The following is a 17,574-nucleotide window of genomic DNA, read 5'->3' on the forward strand; positions in this document are numbered from 1 at the left end:
TGGTTAACAGGGAGGGCAGAGCCAGTTAGTGCTTCAAACTGGAGTGTTAGGTTGGCAGGATCAAGGGCAGTGAGCATCTTCAGGGAAGGGACAGATGATCCTGAAAGGTCATTGGAGGTCATTTTGCTGAGTCCAGCTTCAAAGGATACTGGTGTGACCCTCCAACCCTCTCTCCATAGGCAAGATAACTGGAGACTGTAATTAGTTCTACCTACGTTTATTGCTGCCAACTTATCCGCCTCCATCCCCTCATATTTACACCCAAACCTTTTCCCCAAGGTAGCTTTTACCAAAATTCTTCATAGTAGGTCAAGAAGTGTGTTCACGAAGCAGGCCGTCCTAGACATAGTGGGCCCTGTCCCCAGGCCAGTTGGACCCTGGGGAAGGTTTACTCTGGGAATTCAGGGCACAGACTTGGTATTGACATCAAGGGAGGGCCCCCACCGACAGATAAGCTTCCTCCTGTTCTAGAACTCGGTACATCAAAACCTCTTGTAAAGCAGAGTTGGGGGTAGTGGGCTCCCCAGTGTCAAGCTTCATGCTTTCTTTGTTTCTAAGAACCCTTACAGGGGGCCGAGTCTGAGTCCAGACTTGCATCTGGCTTCAGAGGGGCAGTTCTGTCCTTGGAAGTCAGATCTATCTGCCATTGGCCTTCAGGGGAAGTGTCGTTGGATGGTGCCAGGAGTGGAAAGGGAGGGTCATATTGCTTTAAGCTGGGGGAAGTTGTATCTTGGCTTGAGTCACGTGGGGAGGTATGGAACAAATGAGCAGGAGGAGCCGTTTCATTTGGGAGCCCAAAGTCCCTTCAGCTCCCTCAGTAAACCCCACTGGTGTCCTCAGCCACAGGTGACAGGAGAGCAGACTCTTAACGTCACAGAATGTCAGAGCTGGCAAGGTCCTCAGCGATATCCACTCTAATCCTCACCAGTCCTAGACCTTGATTGGGGAAAGCACTTGGTTTAAGTCAGATGGCGATTTAGTGGCCAGACCTCTCAAAAAGTTAAGGAGAAGGAATGTGGGGAAGGTCCATGTGGCTTTCTTCAAGCCATGTTCGGGGAAGTCTGTATGGACCCATGATGAGTTAGGGTCCTTTCAAATGGCCAGCCTCCCTAGGGTTTTGAAATGTACCTGAAACATTGACTTGCCCCCCTTTTCAGGAGCAGTGTGACAGGGGAAAGTGGTGTGAGGGTGAGGAGGGTTTGGGGGCCTCGGTGGTGAGGGACATGGGTAGGATGGCCCCGCAATGTCCCACTTGCTGTGACTGGGAGCAGGCAGTGCCTGGAAGTTCTGTGCTGTCAGTAGCTGGTGGAGGGAGGGGGCTGGGTGGGTGGGACATGCCCTTGGGTGGCTCCGCATCCACTCCAGCCAAGCCTACAGGGAGGGCCTTGGCCGGCCTCCGCAGCCCTGGGCACCGCTAGGGGAGCAGGGCCGGACTCGGCACCAGTCCTCTGGGGTCTGGGCCTCTGTGGGAGGCCGGGCCCATCCCCAGTGTTTGCTGCTGGGGCCCAGCCTTGGCCTGTGCCGCCGCCTCTGCCTCAAGGCGCCCCGGCCAGGGAGAGGCCCTGCAGCTGCTCCTCAGGGCCCGCCAGCTCTGTCTCATCACGCCCGCTCTCTGAGCCCTCGAAGCAGCCAGAGTCTCGAGGAATGTCCACCTTGGGTTCAGACACTGTGTTTGCCGCTGGCTCCTGGCTGCTCTCGGTGCCCTCTTCCGCCTCCTCGCTGCCGGCTGCCGGGGCAAAGGAAGGAGATGGAATATGGGGTTGCTTACACCTTAGCTGGGAGGGGTTTCCAAAGTCCCAGGGCCCCTTGTGTGTGGGGTAGGGACTCTGGGAAGTCTACCATAGGCAGTCTCTCCCTCTGGGCACCCACCACCATCCCTACCCTGCTCACCCTTTCTGGCTTAGAACCATGTGGGAGTGGTTTCCAAGGCAGTAACCCAGCCCAGGAGCTCAAACTTCTTCAGCACCCAGCTAGCAGCTGGGAAAGCTGCACTTGTTCCTGGTTCTGTTATTACCCAGCTTTGAGGCCTTGAGTACATGCCTTACCTTCTCTGGCCTTAAGTCTCCCTTTGACCCCAAAGGGAGTTGGACCCCATCATCCCTAAGACCCCTCTGTTGCCAAACTTTGCCTGAGACTGGAATTGGAGTGTGGAAAGTGCCTTCCCATTGCAGAGGGGTCCTGGGGCTGAGTGTGCTCAGAGGGCAGGGCCAGGGCAGGCCTCCCCTCCCTGGAATACCTGAAGGCACCCCCACACCCAGCTCCTAAACCCACTCACTGTCGTAGTCCAGCAGCAGCTCGGCGGCTGTGAGCAGCTTGGCCCGGTGCTGTGGGTCCATGATGTTCAGCTCATTGAGGTGTGTTTCCCGCAGCTCTTTGAAGTCCTCCAGTGTCTGGTACCCATTGAGCAGCAGGGTGGACGTGTGCTCCTGTGGGCAGAGGCAGACCACCAGTGTGGCCACTTACAAGCCACCCCCGCTCAGGATCCCCCCCTTCCCACATAGCTGACCATGCCCTAGCCTCCATTTCTGGGCCAAGTGTGCCTCCCTTGATCTTAGAGTGCAGGTCCCAGCTCAAACCTCCAGGCCTATGCGCTCCAGCAGCTCATGCAGAGTCTTGGGCTTGGGTCTCTTGCCCTTGCTTTGTCGGCGGGTGGGGCGGGCAGGTCCTGCGGCCTCCTCAGGCAGCACATCCACATAGATGAACTTGAAGGATCCCAGCCTGCCATTGAGCAGGCCCAGCCATGTGCCCACAGGTGGCTTTTCAATGATCTGGATCACATCTCCTTTCTGTTGGGAGGACAGGAGAGCACAGTGGAGCAGGGGAGAGGGGAGGGGTATTCCCTTGGCCTCCAGGGACACTTGTCATACCCTGGCTCAAAGAAGGCTCCTTTATGAGCACAGCCTTCCTGGCTCAGGAGAGGCCTACATGCCAACCTTACCTGCAGTTTCAGCGAGTCATGGTCATAGGGGCTGGGAGTGAAGTCGGTGTGGACTCGTGCCCTGCCACAGAAGGGCCCTGTGTACTGTGGGGCAGGTGGTTCCTCTCCGAAGCTGCCAGAGCCTGGGCTGGGGCTGCAGAGCTCACTGCCTGCAGGATATGGGGCAGGGAGGAGGGTCACCTTTGTCCTAAGACAGCTGGGGCAGTACCCGGGAAGTACCTTCCAGGGGCTGTGGCTAGAAATCCCTAGGATTCATGCTGGGGAAGAATGCTGGTCTCCGGCAAGTCTCACACTGCAGAAGGGATTCTGACCCACCTCCTCTACCACCCTGCAGGAGCACAGCTTTACCTTTGGGACCACAGACATGAAAATGGTTGACCACAGAAGGAGAAATGGCTCATGGACTAAAGAATGAGCAGTTTGGAAGGACCTCTAGAGACCAACTGGGCCAACACCCCAATGAACAGAAGAGGAAAACTGAGACCAGACAGGACAATTGACAGCTCAAGGTCTTTCAACTTACAATTGGTAGCACTGGGGCCATTAGACTCTGAGTCTCCTGACTCCTACTCTAGTGCTCCTGGAAGCCACCTTGCACCTGAGAAACCACAACCTAAACTAATATTTTACTTTCTCTACTTAATAAGACTCAGTGTCTGGTTATAACATGACATGGAAACTCAGACAGGCTCTTTCTCTCTGGGAGGGGAGGGATGGAGGGCATTGTAAGTGGCTTTTGGTGGGGGCAGGGAGGTGTCTGTGGAGTCAGAGAAAGAGCATAGAACTTAGAACTAGCCTGAGGAGTGAGGACAGTGGCTCTGTGGGTCTGCGGCCCAGAGTCTGCAGCCCCTCCTCCAGGAGGGGCTGTCCAACCCCATAGACATCTAGAACATGCCAAGTGGTGCCCTGAGCCCAGCAAACCAAGGGCTGCAGTCCAAGAGGCTGTCTTCCCAGCCCAGGTGTGTAGCCTCTACCTCCCCTTGGGAGGGTGGGGGTGGGCTAGTCCAAGAGGGTAATGGGGCTCTTCCTCTGACCCTGGGCCCCTCCAGGGCCTGGAGACAGCAAGTGGCAGCTCCTCTAGGCAGACCTGAGCTCAAGACTGGGTCACCTTGGGCAAGTGAAAACCTTTCTGAGCCTCAGTTTTCACATCAATACAGTGGGGATGATAGTACTGGCACCATGAGGTTGTTGTGAAAATTTAACGTGAGAGGGCTCGGAAAGTTCCCAGCAGGTAAACTGTGAAGGTTCCTTTCTCTCACCTCCCTCCCAGACAGCCACCTGCATGGCCCTAACCCAGTCCTTTTCTCCAGACTCAGCAGATGTTCCCTTCTGGCCCCTACTCACCTGTGGATGCCTGGCGGCTAAGTGCCGGAAGCTCCTGCTCCTGCTCAGAAAAGGCCAGTGCCATCTTCTCAGGGCTGGGGCTGTCCAGGCTGCAGTCTGGCGAAGTCGGGGAGGCTGAGCCCTCCTCCAGAGTGTCTCCCTGCAGGGGAGGGGAGGCAGGGAGCCCTGAGAGGCCTTGACTGGGATGCACACGGGGCAGTTCCGGGTGCAGAGGAAACGGGCCTGGGCTCCGTGGAGAAGTGGGGCCTCGCTCGAGCGTGGGCTCTGTCGCTTATAGGCTGCCTGGCATCTCTGAGCCCAAGTTTCCGCTTCTGTGAAGTGGGAATGACAGTCCTTGCCCTGCCTCTCTCATGGAATGAGGAGCCTCTCCGGCACCGTGGTCTGCTGGACTCTGCACATTCACGTGAATGTGCTCGGTCAGCCTCAAGTGCCAACGTACACGCGGGAAGGGCTTCGGTGCCCGAGCCTGCACTGAGCGCTGCTGCTAGGGTGGAGTCCAGCAGACCACGGTGCTGGAGAGGAGCTGCTTTCCGCTGGGCTCCTATGTGCCAGCCCTGCCCGCCATTTCATCTCATCCTCACGGTGACACCAAAAGGTAGTGCGATGACCCTCCCGAGTTTACAGAGGAGAAGGGAGGAGCGTCCCCAAGGCCACACGGGAACCCACAACAAGTTGGAGTGACTCCAGCTCCTCCACTTCACCACACCTCAGTGTGGTGGTGGCCTTTTCACAACCGGCTCCCTAGGAATAAAAGCCCCGATTCATGGCAGTTGCCAATTCTTGTGTCGGGAATCCTCCCCGCAGCAGCCGACGTCAAGGCACCGGTACGAAGTCACTGACCGAGCAGCACACCAGATAGGCTAATGCCACCACACAGAGACTGTAGATGCAAACACCCTCAAGAACTTAGAGAATAGTAAGAGAGAGTAGAAGAGTCGGGAAATTATGAGTTCTGAAGATTGACGGTCGTCTCCTTATTTGTAATATTTGTTTAATTCTAAGCTCATATAATCTCATTTTCAGCAGTGTTTGGGTTTCACGTCTGACTCACAAAATTCCCGAAAATTTGACCAGTTGCTGGCCCCAGCCGGCATGAGCCAGTGTGAGCCAGTAGAGCACACCATGGCCGGGCACCTTCTGTAAGAGCCCTGAGCTCAGCACACCCACTGTGTGACCTCAGCTCCTGACATGTGCTGGCCCCACAGCTGTCTGTCCTACCCTTTCTCCCTGGGCTGGAGCCAGCCTTCTCTATTTTCCCTCACAGGGGCCCCTCTTCGAATCAAGTCTTCCCAATCCCAGATGCTGGTTCCAAGTGAGATGTTGAGGTGGATGAATTTGCTTCAGGCAGTCTCATTTCCCTGTTAGCGGCCCCCCTCCTTAGGGCTGCCTTTCCCAGTAGTTTCTGATACCCAGACTCCCATCCATCCTCAGATCCTACCCCTGCTCCCTCAGGACTATGCCTTGCTGCCAGGTCCACGGCTGAGTGAGCTCTCCTCCGTATGACCTTCCTTCTGGTACTGAATCAGGCCTTCAGGCATGGCACCTGAGCAGTGGCTGTCAAGGTGGTCATGCTCACACCCTGCCAGAGCAGTGCCCGTCCTCCCCATCCCCCTCTGCTCCCCCGGACCACAGGCCTCACCATCTCTTCTGACAGGGCCTTCACCATCATCTTGCCCATCTTCCTGTTCATGGTTCGGGAAATCACAGCCCTCCACTTCTTCCCCAGCTTTTTGCCACTCTTCCCGGAATCTTCTGGGATAGGGACACCTGAGTCATCTTCTGGAATCTGTGACAACAAAGGAGGAGGTCCAGGGACACTGGTGATCCTGGGTCCAGGATCTGAGGGCAGAAGGAGGCCCTCAGGTCCTGGCAGAGGATTAGGGGGTGGAAGTTAGAGGCCCCCATCCCCTTCCCTCCTAGTCCTGTACCTGATCAGCCCTATTAATCTGTAGTTAATTTGATAATTACAGTTGACCCTTAAACAACGTGGGGGTTAGGGGCGTCAAATCCCACCCCCGCTGCCTGCAGGTGAAAATCCATGTATAACATCTGACTCTCCCAAAACTTAACTACTAATAGCCTACTGTTGACCACAAGACTTACCCATAACATAAACAGCTGATGAACACATATTTTGTATGTATACGTACTACATACTGTATTTTTACAATAAAGTAAGCTAGCGAAAAGAAAATTGTATTAAGAAAATTACAAGGAGGAGAAAATACATTTGCAGTACTGTCCTGGGTTTATTGAAAAAAATCCGCCTGCAAGTGTACCTGCGCCATTCAAACCCGTATGGTTCTAGGATCCACTGTAATTTGCGATTGAAAAGAACGCGGCTGAGTTCTTGGGGCCCAGAATTTCGGTGGGTGGGAGGGCGGGCCTTCTGTATTTAAGCAGGCTTTCCTCAGTCTGAAAATCTCCTCTTCCCCCACCCTGCCATCCCCCCACCCGGGGCCTGCAGTCAGATCCCCGGAGGAGGAGCCTCAGCAACTCACATTATCATCCAGGTTAAATTCCTTCTCGCTCACCACGGGGGAGCTGGGTTTGGATTTGGCAAAATCCTTGAAGCTGCTGGAGCGCTGGAGTGAGAGCTAGAAGAGGCAGAGGAGCCGCCATGAGTGGCTGGAAAAAGGCTGGCAGAATTAGGAGCGAGGAGCTGTCCCCTGCTCCTGACACATGCACTGCACGTAGCCCAGAGCTAGGAGTGCCCACGTGTGCCCTGAGGACTTGGGGTTAATGAGGTGCAGCATCCAGATGTACTTGGAGGTACCTGGCTGCTTGCTGCTCTTCAGCCAAGAATAGCCTTGAATGCTGGCCCCAGGGCAAGCTCCAGACTTCAGGAGCCTGTGACCTCAGCCAGGCCTCAGACAAAGCGCACATTTCCACCAGTACCTGAAGTTTGGGCTCCAGAATTTTGCAGTGAAATACTAAATGAGTCTGGGCAAAAGCATATCTCCTACTAGAGACATACCTCAGCACGACCATAGCATCACATTTACATAACAGAGAAAACCTTCCCCAATACCACAGTGGCTTCTTTGCCCTGGATCTGATTCAAGCATCGTGTCCCTGTCACAGTGATAGTGGCACATACATTGATGTCTCCAACCTGATGAATCTGTCCTTGGAAGAGCAAGGCAGTCGCACCCCAGGAATCAGTTAGGCCTGGCATTATACTTTCTGGAAACCCTCAGTAGAAGGTGCCAACAGATTTGGGACATGAACTATTGGGGTTAATTTAGTAAAAAAAAAAAAAAAAAAAGCAGCCATTTTCTTTCTTCATCTCAGCATACTAGCCCACTAACATGATGGGCTGGCTCAAGTGTTTGGACTTTTAAACCCTGCCAGTGGTTTGCACTGATGAGGTTGTTTTCAGGAAATGAGCGTTCTTAACTGTATATGCATGAGCATGGCAAGATGGCAGCCAGAAACCAGGGCCAGGCAGGTAAAGAGTCAGGCTTTACACACAAGAAGTGAAGGCTGAGCCTGAATCAAGATCAACAGTCAAGACCAGAGATACACACAGGAACCAGGGTTCACAGATGGCCAGACAGATAGAGCTGGATATACTGCAGACACCAGAGATAAGGGCTTGAGGAACCGAAGCCCCAAACCCACACAAAGCTGAAAGTTTCACATCCTCTTTCCTATGAAAGGGGGGTCCAGTGACAATCCCCCCCAGGACAGGGGCAGTATCACTTGACCCCAACACACACACAATTGGCCCCTACTCCTGGGGACTACAGCGAAGACTCCTGGGGATTTTAGTTCTCTTGGTGGGTCTTGACCAAAGGCAAATAGGCAATCAGGGTCAGGGGCCACACCTTCCTAGAGGTTGCAGCCAACTAGCTGACCAGAAACTAGGTCAGCAGTCATGCCAAGCAGACACTACCACCATGAGGGCTGCCCGAATGAAGCACCTACAGCCTCAGTCAGAAAGCCTCTTCTGTGCTACACTGGAGAGATGGAAAAGGGGGGAGCGAGTGGGCATGGGGAGGGGAAAGCATGACCACGGGGTGACTGTTGTGGTTCCCATGTGTCTCCTCCATCCTCCTTCCTTGGTGTTCCCCACCCACTATTCTTTCCTCTTCCCCCCCCCCCTTTTTTCCCCTTCTCTCCTCCACCTTTTGTTTATTTCCTTCTCTTGAATGGCTAGGATGCAGCTGCCTGGATAACTTCCTCCTCTTATTGCCTGGAAAAGAGGGAACAGAGAGAGGGTGGGCACCAGGCTGGCCTGGGCCCAAGGAGGGCATGCTGTGCTGCTATTTATAGACCGATGGGACCATTATGGCCTTCCCTTCACTGCCCTTTAGCTTGTCTGCAGACCAGGAGGCTGAGAGTCGCCCTAGAAGCCCCAGGGGCTGGCAAGCCTAGGAAAGCACGCAGGAGGGCAGGCACGGGGCCGGAAGTGGGCTTTGTTGGGGAGAGTAAACTCACCACCAGGCCGCAGTTCTTTCCTTTTCCTGTCATTAATCTGCAGGCTGGGGGCTGGGAGGGGGGCCTTTGGCCCCCAAGACCTTATGTCAGGGCCCCTCTGTCCCAGCTTTAGCTCAAAATGGGAGGAAAACCATCCAAAATGGCCGTGGGGATGGTGCTGGGACTTGGGCCTGCTGGCCACTCCTCAACCCAGGTACAGGGAAAATACTAAACATGTTCTTCAGGTGACTAGGGGTGGGGGCCAGCCAGGGTAGACTTTGGCCCAGCCTACCTCCAACCTGAGGGACAACCACAAATATTTGAAAGCCTTTTGGTGACTCTGAAATGATCCCCCACCCATGTATGGGTTGAAACCCTTGAGCCCCTTTGGATTTCCACCTGGCTTCCAGGTGAAGGGGTGAGACCTTCCTGGGGGGTCCTGCCCAGGGCAGGAGGTAGTACCATACACTGTTGGCCCCTTTTCCATGTCCAAGAGGAGTATGTGGGCCTCTTGGAAAGAGCTACTTTTCTGGCATCCGATGTTGGTGAGTTCAACTCTGGGGGTGTGTGACCTTCAGTGAGTTATTTAACCTCCCCGATCCTTAGTCTCTGTCAGCTCACAAGTGATCACATCTTGATTCTGCCATTGACCAGCTGTGCAAAGCTAAAAGAGTTCAACTTCTCTGGGTTTCTATTTCCTCGTGGGTAAAATGAAGACAAGAGCACCTACCTCGTTGGTCACTGTGAGAATAGAAGGCGCTGACATAGCAACCCCTCAGCAAATGTCCATGTGTGCTTAGCCTTTCCTCTGACCCCCTCCGTACTTTCACCCAGGGTGTGCCCCACCTGGAAAACTCCACCCTTCTCTGTCACCCATAGTTTCTCCCCTCCTTCACAATCCAATGGAACTGGAAACAACCCACATGCCCATCAACTGTAGAATGGATACAGGAATTGTAACAGAGTCATGGAAGGGAATAGTACATAGCAATGAGCTCTCCCCAACATATGGATGAATCTCACAGATACACTGTTGAGCAGAAGGGGTCAGCCACTAGAGTACATTATACGGTTCCTCATACAGAAATTTCAAAACCTGGCAACACTAAGCTATGCTGTTGGAAGTCAGGATAATGGTGATCCTTAGGAAAAGAGAGCATGTAGTGACAATCAGGGGCATGAAGGAAGTTCCTGGAATGTTGGAAGTGTTTTTTTTTTTTTTGTTTTTTTTTTTTTACGTAAGCTCTATGTCCAATATGGGGTTTGAACTCATGACCCCGAGATCAAGAGTTGCATGCTCTGCCAACTGAACCAGCTGGGCACCACGAAAGTGCTTTGCTTCTTGATTTGGGTGCTGCCTGTGAGGGAATGTTTGCCTTATAGAAATTCATTGAGTGGAACACTTATAATTTATGCACTTCTTTGAATGAATATTATACATCCATAGAAAGGCTTTTCAATTCCAGTTTCAAAGATGCTGCTCCCTGTAGGAAGGCTCCCCTGCTCAGCCCCTCAGAGCCTCACACTGTTCCCCATTGGCATCTTCTTCCCCTACTTCTTAAGGAAGCTTGGCTTTCCCTGGGTGTCTCTGCAACCACCCTCTCAGCTCCTTCATTGTACCAGCCATGTACCCAGCACCCCCTAGGCCCTAGGCACTGACCTGTGCATATGTGGGGGTCCAGTAAGAAAGGGCTTAAGTACCTCCCAGGTACCCTGTACCCTGCCAAGCACTTTGTGCATACCAGCTCACTCCAGCCTCACCACGGTCCTGTCTTATGTCCTTATTGCCCAGCTGAGGAAACTGAGACTCAGGGAAATGAAGTGTCCTAGGTAGAGTCACACAACTGGCAGCAGCAAGAGCAGGAGTTTGAACTCAGGTTTGCAACTCTGGAAGCCTGTGTGTGTTGCTGTGCTCAGAGCTTACGGAGTTGCCTCCCAGTACAGGAATGGATTGAGTGTAATGGCAACTGTGGGCAGTGTTTGGAGGGAGCTTCCAGGAGAGCGGGTGGAAGCATGGAGGAGGAAGGGCTTGGGAGGGCTTCATGGAGAAGGAGGCACATTTAAGTTGCTCCATGCAGGGGAGCCAGGATTTCTCCAGGAGGAGCCGGGAAAAGTTTAAGCAAGAATGAGAGTTAGAAACATTCTGAGTATAGTGGGTATGGTGGGAGGTGGAGCAGAAAAGGCCATGGAAGGCCCTTGCCAGCCATGCCAAGGAACTTGGGTGTTAGTTAGCCTATGGGCAATGAGAAATCACTGGAAATACAAAGTGTATGCTGGTGAGGGTGTCATGTAGAGGTGTGCTTTCCTACTGGTGGGCTGAGTCTTTTATGCTCATCAGAGTTTCCTAGTGCTTTTGGGATCAGTAGGGGGACACGAGGGTATAAAGAGAAGGGGTTAAGACTCTGGAGACTGACAAATTTTGGCTTGGATCCCTGCTCTGCAGCTTCCTGTCTGTGTGCACTCAGGTAAGTCACTTCACCTCTCTGAGACTTGGGCATAAAACAGACATAAAGACAAGATCTGCTCCTATGTCACAAGGCTGACATGCGAAGCAAACAAGCTAAGATATGGGTGAACGTGCAGCACCTGGCACCTGATGTGAGTCCTCCCTTGGTGCAGGCTCTTAGTGCTTTCAAGTCTTGTTGCCTCCACTTCAGGGCTAGGACTGAGGCTGTCTTCTTTGCAGCATGCTCCCCATGCCCACCCATGCCTACAGCACGCACCCTCTTGTGTGCACATGCATGCACATAACAGAACACTCTCACACTGATTGTTCCAGGCGATCTATACAACCTCCTGAGATGCGCAGATCAAGAACTATCCCCTTTTTCCAAAATGAAGAAACCAAGGCCCAGAGAAGGTCAATGAACTGTCCAAGGTCCTACACCTAGAACCTGTAGGATTTCAACCCCACTTTCTTGCCCCCTGCCCAGCACATTCTTTTTTGGCAGGCCTGGGATGAGGAGCAGGGGCAGGAGAGAGAAGCCTCATTTGTCTTTGTGCTTTTCCCTCCATCACATCAACCTCAGCCATCGAGAAGAAGGGACTTGCCCAAGGTCATAGCACTAGAGCTGTGCTGCTACCTCCAGGCCTGGGGAAGATGCTGTCCCTACCTTCTGGAAGCTAAGGGCATTTCCACAGTGCAGGGTTTGGAGAGTGGCTCTGGAGGCTGGCCCAGGCTCAGGCAGGGGTGGGTTGGGATTTGCCTGGATGATCCTCCCTAGAGGACATGGACCTCAGAGTGCCACATGGGCCTTGCTTCTCCTGGGAGAAGCCTGTTGGGGTGGGGGTGGCGGGAATCCCAGAGGCCGAGTCACCAAACAGAATCTGGATAAGGAAAGTCATGGAAGAAGACAGGGACTTTTGGCTTCTGTGTGCCTCTGGGGTACACAGGGTCCCACTGTCAAAGTGTCAGCTCTTTCTCAGGCCCTTTCCTCCAGCTCAGCTCCCCTGTGGTTTGGGGCCCAGCAGTGTCTAAAGCAGTCTCTGCTTCCCACCCCCATCAACCAGAGATCAAGGGGAAGTGGACCTGCTCACTGAGGGGTGGCAGCCAATGGTAAGCCTGCTGGGCCGAGCGCCAAGCAGGGCTTGGATGGTGGTGGCAGAGCCTGTGTGAAGACTCATGAGTCTCTACCCGCCTCTGCCCACCTCCGCTGCAACCTTAGAGGAGCATCTGGAGTGGGGAGTGTACAGCCGGAAGTGGCAGCCACCCCAGGACCTGAGATGGGGCAGGAGGCACACCCCAGTGCCCCAGGGCTCAGCCTTTCAGCTGGCTGGGCCTCCGCTTGGGAGCTGCTCCCCTGACAAGGGGCTCCCCCATAGGGCACCTGGGCTCCAGGAGAAAACAGCAGGGCAGAGTGAGGGTCTGGAGGCCCCAGAGTGTAGCTTGGGAGCTAGGCCTGGGCCTCTTGGGCCTGGTTCAAGCCTGCTTTGTGATGGTCCTAGGATCCCGCTGGATGTGTGGGATGTACTTGCTGGTTGCCTGGGAAAATCCTATAATTGAATCAAAGAATAAGTCTAGAAATCTTCAAATCCAACTTAGGGAAATCTAGATCTGGCAGTCTTCAAGTAATCTTCTATTGGGCCTCCGCTCCAGGAAGAGGAATATTTCAGCTGCCCATGGCACCTGCTTTTCTTCCTGGTCTTTAAAATCCTTCCACTGAAATTTTCCTCCTTCCCATCTCACCAGCTTCATTTCTCAGTCTTCACAAATAATTTCTCCCCACCTGGGAAGAACCTGTACACCCTGTGCATTCTACTTCAGCTTTGGAGACCCTTTTCTTGAGTATAGAAATCACCTTGGGCCCACTCTCTAGTTGGCTGCCGCTCTTGTGGTACTGGAGAGCTGCAACAGAACTGAATCAAGGGGGCAGAGTCCAGGCGATGGCCACAGGGTAGGGGCCCCAGGAGTATCATGGCTTTTAACCGGGTGGCCCAGCAGGGCCCTTTGAGCAGCTCTTGAGAGGCCACGCTTGGGCAGAAGTAGTGGCAGGACCAGCGTAGGGGAGAGAGAATTAAGTACAATCTTGGGATTCAACTCGAGAATTATATTTTGTGATTCTTGAATTCTGGTCTAGGGTTCTAACCCTTAATTTTAGGTCTCTATCCCATCGTTGTGGAGTTGAATTCTAGAATTCCAGACTTCTAAGAGTCTATTCTATAACCTTGCTTCTCTAGCTTTTGAAAGTCTCTTCTGTAGTTCTGCTACTCTAGTAACCTTTGGGCCCCTGCCCCACTGCCCTTTGGCCCTTGCCTACAGACACAACGTATGGCCTTTGGCTCTTCCCACTTCTAAGATTCCTGGAGGGAATGGGTTGAGAGACCAGAGGGAAGGAAGGAGTGGGTTCTCAGAGATGCTCCTCACCTTTCTCTTCTGAGTGGGCTCTTTATCGCTGGCGTTGGAGGGTTTGCGGCGCAACATGGTCCTCTGACCTGGTGACGCTCCGTCCTTGCAATCTTAGGTGTCGAGACACCGAGGCCTCTTGCTCAGTCTCGCTAACACTGTCCAGGGAGTACAGCATGGACCGAGCCTCTGGCCGCCACTCTGACTGCTGCAGTGGCAGCTTGGGGGTGCGGGCCATGGACACCCGGCGGCGGCAGCATACAGGAAGCCCCGCCACGTGACCTGCTCTTACAGCAATCGCAGCCCCTGCTGGCCCCTAGGGAGGAAGGAAGTCCCAGCTTCAGTCTCCAGAGATTCCGATGCAGACGGCTCTTAGGTTGAAGAAGCAGAAAAGTCCCTACTCTGCCATCTCATGTCAATCATTAGCAATCCTGCTCCATCTCCCCGCAGGTGGCCAATCAACTGGACATTATATGGCCTACTCACGCCTCTTATCTCACTGACCAGAAGCCAGAAGCCAGAAGTTGGACCATGTCTCTCTGCCTGTTAAGCCAATGCTCCTGGTCACCTTGCATCACCAAGGTCATTGCTACCACCACTACCACCCCTACAACCATGTCATTCCCACCAGTCATCCCCACCGTCATCAGCACACTTACAACCATCATCACCACAGCAATCACCCCTACAGTCAGCACCATCAGCCGTTACCCCCACAGTCCTCATCATTGCCATCAGCTTACAATCATCAGCCTCACGGCTGTCACCTTTATAGACATTCCACCTAGTCACCCCAACATCTTACCCCTACAACAGTTATTCCTACAGTCATCACCCTTTACAGCCATCACGACATCCCCGCCACTGTCACTGCTGCAGTCATTGCCAATGCTACCACAGCCACTTGCTAGAACAACCACCCATGTAGTCAACAACTCTCAGCCATCTGCCTCTATCTGCAGTCATGGTTACAGCCGTCTCCCTACAGCTATCATCCCCACTGCCACAACCATGCTGACTGCCGTCCTCACCACAGCAGTCATGCCTGGAGTCAAAACTCCTTGACCACCCCCATATATTTGTCATCACAACAGCCATCACCACGAAAAAGACATGATTTCGCAAGCAACTTCGTACCATTAGCAAATGTCCCATTCAAGGCATTTCTTGAATGCGTGTGTAGTTAAGTTTACAATGTTCACTTTGTGGGTTATCTGTGGCAGATATTTTAATAACTTCAATGATTTTCTTATTCCGGAAGCAATTCATATTCATCATATATAATTTAGCAAACATGGATACACAAAAAGGAGGAAATTTAAAAATTCTCTCCATAATTATCTTCCATACTGTTTGAATAAATATCTTTCTATTTTTGAGCATTTAACTACCTCTCTGTCTCTCTCTATACGTATTTTACAAAAAAAAATCATACTGCACAGAAAGCAGATCTGTGGTTTGAGGGGGTGGGGAGGGGAAAGAGAGGTCAGAACGGGCACAAGGACCCTTTTTGGGGTGATAAATATGTTCACTATCTTGGTTGTGGTGGTTTCATGGGTGTATACATATGTCAAAATAAATCATACATTTTTAAAATGTGCAGTTTATTGTAGGTCAATCATACCTAAACAAACTGTTTTTAAATTATCAAAAAAGAAAAAAAAGTCACATTTCCCCAACTCTGTTGGTATCTCCTTGTTAAACCGAATACAGTGTCATTGAGACTTTCTCATGCTAGGAAATATTCAACTATGCCATTTGTAATGGCTGCCCAGCAGCCCATTGTATGAATGGACCGTGATTATTTCAGCAAACCCTTGCTGATGCACTCAGGTTGGCTTAACTTTTTTTTCACTCTTCATTGCACATCCTTAAGGTAAATATTCATAGCCACAATTTTTTTCCTTTGGATGGATTTCCAGAAGGGGCATCCCGGGGTAAAAGGTGTGCATCTTTTTAACACTTTGCATTCTGTAGCACTTGTGAAATCCTGGGCTGGCCCTCTCCTGTTCCCAAGATGTTCTTGTTGACTTCCTCCCTGCTTGTCCCCCAGCCTGCCCCACGCCCTTTGACCATCCGACCGTCGGGGTGAGCTCAGGGAAGACACGGTCCTTTCCCCCCAGGCTGAAACCATCCTTCTTTGGCTCTTTCCTCAGCCTGCCAGGCGGACTCCTGAACAGATTCCGCACCCCAGCTCGCTTCCGGGCTCTGCTGCCTGGAAAGGAGCCTGGCAGGGGTGGGGGACGCGGCCCCGCGGGGCGAGGGGTGGGCACAGGGCTGCAGGGGCTCAGGGCACCGGGGGCGCCCGCAGCTGGAGCCCCCGCAGAAGCTCCCAGGCTCGCACCGCGACGGCTCGTCCCCGAACCGAACCGGCGCGCAGGATGTGCCCGCTTCCTGTTTGCTCAGCCCCGGCCGCGAGCCGAGCTCACACACTAACCGCAAAGCGACTAAAGGCAGCCAGCTAACCAGGGCGCTGGGCCGCCGCCTCGCCTAGGCCTGGGAAAAGGCGGCGGGAGTGGGGGTGGGGACCTGAATCAAAGTGCAGAGAGGCGACCAAACCCCCCAGGACAGAAGGGAACGAGTGTGGTCAGCGCTGCCCTTCTGTCTCCTTTTCAGATGTGCCTCCCCTGATCGGCAGCCCCTGCTCTGGGAGTCCGGGGACCCTCCATCTGGACTTGCCTTCCCCCAACTTTTCGCTACTGGCAGACTGCCCGGGTCCTAGTCCCCTGAGGTCAAGCCCCAGCTGGCTAATGGGCCCTAAACACTTTTTAAATAGGTTTCCCTTCTGGGCAACACATTAGCATTTTATAGGTTACTTTCCAGGTACACAGAGCTCTCAGCTAAAGAAGTGATCCAGATCCGTAGTGCAGAGAACAAGGCCACTTCAAACTTGATAATTAATGGGCTGGCAGACAGGACCTACAAGCTAGCTCTGTGCAGAACCTTGTGCTAAGCTCTTGGGGGAGACACAAAATAAACAGCTTCCGAAGTCCCTTGCACTTGCGAACTTACATCCTAGGTGGGGAGGCAAGCTCACATTTGCCCAGTGCTTGTTCTTGGCCCAATGAGTTCATCCCAACACAACCCCATGAAATCAGCAGTTTAAACTGGTATTATTATGGCAAGGATGTGACCAGTATAAACATGGGGGCAGGAAAGCCTTGATTTAGCAGCTATTTTGTGGGATGTGCACGTTTTGGGGTGGGAGGTCCCACAGGTAGTGAGATCCCCTTGAACCTTCAGAGAGTAGACAATAGGACTGCCAGACACCGAGGTTACTGTAGGCTGCATTCACATAGAGCAGCCCCCACCTGCACTCCTGAAGAGATTCTAATTCGGTAGAAGATCATGGGTGTGATATTTGACTGAGATATGTCTGAAAGTGTCCCTCACTCTCCAAATCCTTGTTTCAGAGAGTAGGAGTTTGGCTATCGAGGGATATCTATATTTGGATAAACCTTCAAAATGATTCTTAGTCTCACCTCTCCCAGCCACACATACACATCCAGTGGAAAATAATACTCTGTGGCAGGCGGTGGGAGTGAAGAGGAAGGGAGGGCATCTGGAGGTGTGATTCCAGGCATAAAAGCTGGATAGCTAAGGCTGGCTAAGTGTGTGTGCAGGAGGATCTGTAGCGGAGTCCTGTCAACCTGGGGAGTGCTCAACACCTGTAATATTTGGGTTGGGGTGGGGAAACAAGTTGACTTCAAACAGCTGTCATGAAGAGGAAAGGATGTATTCTGGTTGGCCAGGAATGATGGGAAACAGACAAATGGAAGGTTTGGGTTCCTTCCGAGGGAGACATTTTTGATATGTAGATGGTACTTAGTTCAGCCCTGGTTAAGTAGTAGAGCTTCCTGTGTTTAGAAATGTTCAAGCAGACGCCACACGGCTGCTTGGAAATACCTGGGCATTTCCAAGGTGAAGTCCACCTTGGAAAGCCCAGCCCATAAGCAGATTTCATGGTGGTAATCTTAGGCATGGAGGGTGAGAAGAGCAAAATCGCAGGTAGGAGAAGGGCAGAGGA

The 17,574-nt window shown here is 52.8% G+C and overlaps 1 protein-coding gene across 1 annotated transcript; it reads right to left on the minus strand.

Annotated features, from left to right (window-relative positions):
* Window positions 1-201: 201 nt before the first annotated feature.
* Window positions 202-13,815, minus strand: SASH3 (SAM and SH3 domain containing 3). The gene is made up of 8 exons (XM_019427028.2): window positions 13,569-13,815; window positions 6,784-6,879; window positions 5,922-6,068; window positions 4,283-4,421; window positions 2,939-3,087; window positions 2,577-2,786; window positions 2,276-2,426; window positions 202-1,726 (listed from the first exon to the last, which is right to left on the minus strand). The coding sequence occupies exons 1-8, from the start codon at window positions 13,623-13,625 to the stop codon at window positions 1,536-1,538; spliced, it is 1,140 nt and encodes a 379-aa protein (XP_019282573.1). The 5' UTR covers window positions 13,626-13,815; the 3' UTR covers window positions 202-1,535.
* Between the last annotated feature and the right edge of the window lie 3,759 nt (window positions 13,816-17,574).

The sequence above is a fragment of the Panthera pardus genome, unplaced genomic scaffold, assembly GCF_024362965.1.
Source record: "Panthera pardus isolate Hobbes unplaced genomic scaffold, ASM2436296v1 HiC_scaffold_27, whole genome shotgun sequence".
Classification (NCBI taxonomy): Eukaryota; Metazoa; Chordata; class Mammalia; order Carnivora; family Felidae; genus Panthera; species Panthera pardus.

Bases quoted from the DNA above. Each gene is read 5' to 3' on its own strand.
- SASH3 (XM_019427028.2), bottom strand. From the start codon at position 13,625: ATGTTGCGCCGCAAACCCTCCAACGCCAGCGATAAAGAGCCCACTCAG. The intron at 6,069-6,783 runs GTGAGTTGCTGA...TTGTTGTCACAG, and splicing joins AATTTAACCTGGATGATAAT to ATTCCAGAAGATGACTCAGG. The intron at 2,787-2,938 runs GTAAGGTTGGCA...TCCTCCCAACAG, and splicing joins ATGACTCGCTGAAACTGCAG to AAAGGAGATGTGATCCAGAT.